Source organism: Babylonia areolata, chromosome 3, assembly GCF_041734735.1.
Source record: "Babylonia areolata isolate BAREFJ2019XMU chromosome 3, ASM4173473v1, whole genome shotgun sequence".
In the NCBI taxonomy this organism is placed as follows: Eukaryota; Metazoa; Mollusca; class Gastropoda; order Neogastropoda; family Buccinidae; genus Babylonia; species Babylonia areolata.
The window spans coordinates 9747977-9755022 of NC_134878.1; the positions used below are offsets into that span (position 1 = coordinate 9747977).

Consider the following 7046-nt stretch of genomic DNA (forward strand, 5'->3'; position numbering starts at 1 on the left):
GAAACAAGAACATACCCACCATGCACAGCCCCGAAAACGGAGTATGGCTATCTTCATGGCGAGGTAAAAACAACAAAAACACTGTCACACACATAAAATGATACATGTCTGTATGAGTGTGTATGTGTGCGTGACTGATTGAATGGCACAGGAAACGAATGATGAGCGCCCAACGGCAGCCGTCAGTCGGCTCTACTCAGGTAGCCAGCCTGTATTTGTAAAGCGCTTTGGGCTTGGACTCCGACTGAGGAGAGGATAGGCGCTAGATAAGAATATGTATTATAATGATTATCACATCACACCACATGACACCACTGTCCAATTCTCGTGGACCTTCGGGGTGAGAGACACAGGCAGCAACACCTCAGCTCTCTAGCCATACTTCGACAGGCAGTGCTGTTGGCTTCTACTATCTCGCTGTTTAGACATCCATACTCCGACAGGCAGTGCTGTTGGCTTCTACTATCTCGCTGTTTAGACATCCATACTCCGACAGGCAGTGCTGTTGGCTTCTACTATCTCGATGTTCAGACATCCATACTCCGACAGGCAGTGCTGTTGGCTTCTACTATCTCGATGTTTAGACATCCATACTCCGACAGGCAGTGCTGTTGGCTTCTACTATCTCGCTGTTCAGACATCCATACTCCGACAGGCAGTGCTGTTGGCTTCTACTATCTCGCTGTTCAGACATCCATACTCCGACAGGCAGTGCTGTTGGCTTCTACTATCTCGCCGTTTAGACATCCATACTCCGACAGGCGGTGTTGTCTGTTGTTTCCTTGTAGGTTACAGTCCTTGCTCCTGTGTACTTGGAGAGGACTAGTGATTAGTGTGTTGTGGTTGGCGAGTGTAGGCTCAGCTTTTTCACGCACATACACACACCCCAACCACGACCAACCCACGCTCTCACTCCCCCCCCTCACACACACACACACACACACACACACACAGTGTGCACGTTACATCTTTTTTTCAAATATCTTTATTCAATTTTCAAAGTATGACACATATACAGACCTTCATTAAGAAGGACTGTAAGCTAAATAAACACGACAGAAAGAGGAAGAGAAGAAAAGAAGAAGAAAACCGGGTAGTGACTGGGTAATGTCTGCATCTGAATTCAAATGAGGAAAAAACAGAAAAGAAAAAAATGAGAAACACACACACACGCACACAGACACACACACACACAACAATGGCAAGAGCAGATAAATCAAAATTAGACATACAAACGTTACATAAGTAATTACACCAGTGCTTTTTGGATGGACGGTTTCATTCATTGCCAAGCACCAACCAGTGAGGTGCGACGTTTTGTTCAATTATCTCTCTCTCTCTCTCTCTCTGTCTCGTCTCAAACAGAAATCGCATATGCACGCACACATACATACATACCTACATACGCGCGCACACGCACGCACGCGCAAACTCACGCGCGTACACGAATATACACACACATAGAGGTTTAATTATGCGTTACCAAAAATAGTAATTTCTTGCTTTATAAATCGATAGCAATCGTATATAGTTTCAAAAATCAATAAACTAAAATATTGTTATGACCAGACAGGATCTGTCCTCCAATTCTAAGTGCAATTGAGCACACATGCACTCGCACACACAAGCACTTACACATGCTGGCATTCACGCGAACACACACACACACACACACACACACACACACACACACACACACACACACACACACGCCCAATCAAACAGGCATTCATTTTGGAATGTACGTCTGAAAAACAAAAGTTCTGACACAGTTCTAACAATATATTCAAAGATTTCTGAGATATAACAACATGTGGTGTTAGAACAACGAGTGGGATTTCAAAACTGGATTTGTTATTACAAAAAAGTGCAGAGAATTCTTTTTTTTTTTTTTAATCATATTTGTAAAACGAGTCTCGTTGTCTTTCACACTTACTAGCTAACAGAAATACATATATGTTTATATATTTACATTTCCCCGGGAAATCTCTGAATGACCTGTCTCTCTTTCTGAAAGTCTATCAGGTTGATTGTACATATACTGATTAAACATTTTGCATCAACTGTAGGACCATCAATCATGGCCGATTACTGCCTATTTGACCCATAACGTGAAAATGGATTTTAATCTCTCTCTCTCTCTCTCTCTCACACACACACACACACACACACACACACACACACACACACACACACTCACACATGCGCGCGCGCGCGATCTCTCTCTGAATGACCATCAAGTTGATTGTGCATATATTATGTAAACGTGATGACAAGAAACATAGGACTCTCTCTCTCTCTCTCAAACATGGCAGAGTCATTGTCCATATGACCCATAATAAATAAATAAATAGATCTGAATATCTGTAGTATTGTGCAGGAATGAAACACTGCCTTCTCTAGACATGCATCAGCATTTGAAATGAATACCGTGAAGAGACGTTTCTGTATATCGCTTTTCTATTGCACGTTTGGCCTGCCACGGAGATTTCCTGGCGTGAGGAAGCATCAAAAAGGAGATAAACTGCATTCAGTTTGCCACTCACACCTTAACATTATATACATACACACACACGATTTTGGATCAACGGGTTTCCAACGGAAGAGAGATTACTGTGTATGATTTTACAGATGCGACGTAATGTGACGGAATGATTACTGCCCTTGTGTAACCAGATCTGCATACGGAGTTAATCTTCAGGGGGACCAAATGCTTGAAACATGCGTGGGTGGACTCTGAAATCACACGATCAATACGTCACCAAACATCAGGAAATCGCTTAAATAATACGTTAACAATTAACTAACATTTGATGAGATGATCCATATGTCACTGGTCTTCAGGAAAATGCACAATGGATAGGTATGTGAATAACGTTCTTGGGGTTATTGTTATTTTCCCCCACTAGTTGACCTGAAAACGTTATTGAAACTGTCACATCCAACTAAAAGAAATAGATAAATTAATTAGTTAATAAATAATACTGGAACAAAGAGAAATCTGAGCCCCGTAAACAGCAGTCATCAAAGTCATTGGCCTCACACGTACACACGCCTTTTTTTTCTTTTTCTTTTTTTCCCCCCACTAAATTTTGTAAAGCATTGCTCGCTCGCTCTCAAAAGAGAAAGAGAAAAAAAGATCTGTTCTGTAGCTTTTACATGTTCACATCTCTCTCTCTCTCTCTCTCTCTCTTACACCTTTACTGCGCTTGTTTGTTTGTAAAAAGGTGGCACATATGTACACACGCACGCACGCATACACACACACACACACACACACACACACACACACACACACACACAAATGGTATACTGACCTGAAGTAAAAAACGTTGGATTCCAAAAGGATGGGCTCCCCATCGTTGTTCATGTACCAGTTTTGTTTCCGGGTCTCCTCTGTGGTCAGTTCCAGTCTGAAAGCGGTCACATCCCGCGTCTCCACGAAGCTGAAGTCAGTCTGCACAATTTTCAACACTGACACATCAGTAAAATAGTCATAAGTGTGCACCACGGGTAGTTGTAAAGAACTGGCATACTCGTTCGTTTTCGGAGGTTATTCATTAAACCAGTTATGACCCACTGGTCTGAACCACGAGAACGTGTTCACGAAACAGTAGCACATTTTCAACAGGAAGAAACCATAGCCACAAAGATAAACTGCAGTACTTGTAAACGAACCACATAAGCCCGATTTTCACACAGAAAAATCTGTTGTGACAAAAAGAGTGAAAAACTAGATACAGATAACTATACACTTTGAACAGTAATAATTATAAACCGGAAATAGCTAAAGAACGAACTGGTGACCTGTGACTAAAGGTCTGTATGTGACTGGTGAGGCCCATCCGGGCTCACAAAGCTGCAGTGGAAGTGGATGTAGCGCGTGCCTTTTCGCGCGGCGCGTTTCCTCTGAGCCGCCGCGGTGCGTCTGTTTTCTGCTGCGTTCGCTCCTTGCTTCACCAGTTTGGGCGGTCCAGAGCAAGCGATTTCCAGCTACTGGGATTGATGTTGAGGTTTTTGAGGGATGTTATGAGGCAGTCTTACAAATGTTTCTTCTGCCTTCCAGCTAAGCGCTTGCCTTGGTTTTACCTTTCCATACAGCAGCTGCTTTGGTTGTCGACTGTCAAACATCAGCGCCGACGTAGCCCTGTGTGGTCAACTGAGCCAGAATGCATAAAACAGTAGCCTCCGTCGGACTTGCAAAACCATGCATTAGCGCCCCTCATGTGTTCATACTGTGGGGGCACAGACGGCATGTGCGATGGCTGAACAGTCCAGTCCTGAAACGGCATTGTCTGTCGCAGACCTCGCGTCAGACTAGACTATAATAAATGAAACAAACTGATTATAAACAAAAAACGCAAAAACAAAAAAGAAAAAAACGAAGAAGAAACAATGAAAATAAGAAAGTCCAGCTTACCATGCCTTGGATGTTGTCCCGGACTTTGACGAAATGTCTGATGAAGTCGGGCAAGGAGCAGTCCTTGACCACCATCAGGTGCAGCTTGTTCCGCCCCAGACACTTCTCCAACCGGCCGTCAGAGGTGACTCGACAGGTCACCGGCAGGAAGATGTTGTACACGTCCGCCTCAATGTGGTCTGGGGAGGAAAGGGGACAAGACAAGCGAGTGAGCATCCTGCAGAACACGTTCAACCTTACATGACTGTTGCAAACGTCTACAGATAAGCACGCTGCGTCAATGTGCTTAGCTCGTCTTAAGAAACTGAAAGGAAATCTGAAATGAGTCCACGTGCCTTCAATGGTAATTACTGATTGCTCCTATAAAGGTTCGCTGTAACTTGTTTTAAGGAACTGAGACGAAATTAAATTTAAAATGAGTCCAGCTGTCTCCAGTGCTAACTACTAAACAAGAATACCAACTTTTGTTTAATGAAGGTCCGCTTAACTCGCTTTAAGTAGACTGAAACGAAATCTGAAACGAGCCCATGGAAGATCAACGGTCATCACTGGCGCACTGGTCAATAAAAGGTGCAGCGAGACACACAATGAAACTTCCTCAAAAAATAAGTTCCAGTCCCGACATTTTTCTTGCCATACTTTTTGCAGTGTGTAACTTTTTGAAAAGAATGAAGTTACAATATTGATTTTTTTTTTTAACTTAAAGAGTGAAGAATGAAACGGTCTTTGCATAAATAAAAAAAACATGTTTAAGGTCAATCTGTGACTGTGATCTTTATGTCAGTGCTGGAGTTGAAGAGTCAAAGATGTGCATTTTTCATTGTTTACAATTATCACTGATGACAAGTGTTTGTTCCTGTAATTTTGGACAAACCGCAAAATACCGTGCTTTCGACAAGTTTTTCGTCAGTAATAAAAAGTCTCATTCAATGTAGAAATCTCGAACAGTAAAGACAGAAAGGAAACACATAACAATGAATTATCGTAGTCTGCGGTATATTCTTTGTCTTCAACAGAACAAAATAAGATCTGATATTTCTCATCTCTTAAAGATCTGATGCAAATACACAACGGAACTTTTTAATTTTTTTTCCTATTTGCAATATCACTTCAGAGCAGAGGACGACGACAGGAGAATTTTTCCATTTCTTTAAGTAGAGATTTTTTTGTTAGCAAAAAATACAACAGACTGATTTGTCTTCTGCTTTTTGTTCTGTGTTTACATGATTTGAAAAGAAAAGTACCTGGGAAAATATATTCTTTTATGAAATTCGTGTACAAATACCGGCGATGCCATCATAGGCTAATTTTTGTAATTACTCAGAACCTACGTACTTCCAGCTGATTGAGAGAGAGAGAGAGAGAGAGAGAGAGAGAACGTCCTTTTCTTTTTCAGGCAGTTTGAACGAAGATTAAGAGATGATGAAACATCATGATACAGATTTTCTTTTGAATGGCATCAGACAGCGTTTGAGAAAAAGCCCTTTTCAAACTGAAAATGGTAGAGAACTGACCATCGTGGAGAAAACATTGCCCTGTACTGTACGTGCTTCTTCTTCTCACTGAATTTTCTTGAGAAATGAGGGAAGGGAAGGGACAGGGAGGCACAAAATTCAAACACAAAACCGAACTATCTCACACACACACGCACGCACGCACACACACACACACACACACACACACACACACACACACACACAGAGAGAGAGAGAGAAAAAAGGACAGCGGCACAGATTTTTGGCAACGTGATCGAACTATTACCGTTGGCGTTATCCATCGTGTAAGCCATCTGGGTGCTGGCTTCACCAGAGCACACTGGGTGATGTCCCCGACACCGTTCAGCCTCATCATCCAAACAGCTGTCGCTACAAGCGTGGGGTGGTGGAACAGGGTCGGTGCTGGTGGAAATGCCCCAGTCTCTGCCGTCAACACTACTGCTGCTGACTCGGGCTGGTGGAGCAGAGTCGGAGCTGGAAGAAGCATCCTTACTGCTGCCTGCCCAAGGCACAGCTGAGCGCCGTTTGACTTAGGCCTGCAGCTTTTTTTGAAGCACTTGCGTTGCATTTCCAGGCGTCCGTGCCACTCTGGTTGGAGGCGTGGGGTTTCCGCTGATCGTCCACGGAGGAATGTGGACTGCTTACATGTGATGCCTCGTTGCTGGATGTCGTAGGGCTTTGTGTACCCTCAGGAAGAGATGGGGTGGAAAGGCTGGATGAAGACGATGACATGGTGAGCTCTGCAGCCATCAGTCGGCGTTGGAAAATAGCAGTGTTTGTAAACACTGTGGGGACAGGTAAAATTGTTCCATTAGAAAAAGAAGAAGAATATATATGAAACAACTGACAAACACTGGAACTCTGAGTGAGACAACAACCCCGAGACATTATGGAGGCAAAAAAAGAAGGGTTTGCTACATTCATTATCATACAGATTAAAGCGAATCATCAAATTCGGGAAAAAAGCAAGTAATTCTTTTTTAACATCCAGTCCATAATTGGGGTTTGTTTTGGGACTGAAAAAATATTAGACTGGCCGGTGTTCGTTTAGTGTATCATTTGGACAAACAAAAATACGCTCTTCACGCACTTAGAAGAACGACAACTTGCTGATATTGTATTCTAAAAAA

The 7046-nt window shown here is 42.8% G+C and overlaps 1 protein-coding gene across 1 annotated transcript; it reads right to left on the reverse strand.

The window, feature by feature from the left end:
* Positions 1-2622: 2622 nt before the first annotated feature.
* On the reverse strand, positions 2623-6315 carry LOC143280428 (uncharacterized). The gene is made up of 4 exons (XM_076585068.1): positions 6182-6315; positions 4421-4599; positions 3318-3457; positions 2623-2736 (listed from the first exon to the last, which is right to left on the reverse strand). Exons 1-4 carry the CDS (start codon positions 6207-6209, stop codon positions 2691-2693), a joined length of 393 nt encoding a protein of 130 aa, XP_076441183.1. The 5' UTR covers positions 6210-6315; the 3' UTR covers positions 2623-2690.
* Positions 6316-7046: the final 731 nt, after the last annotated feature.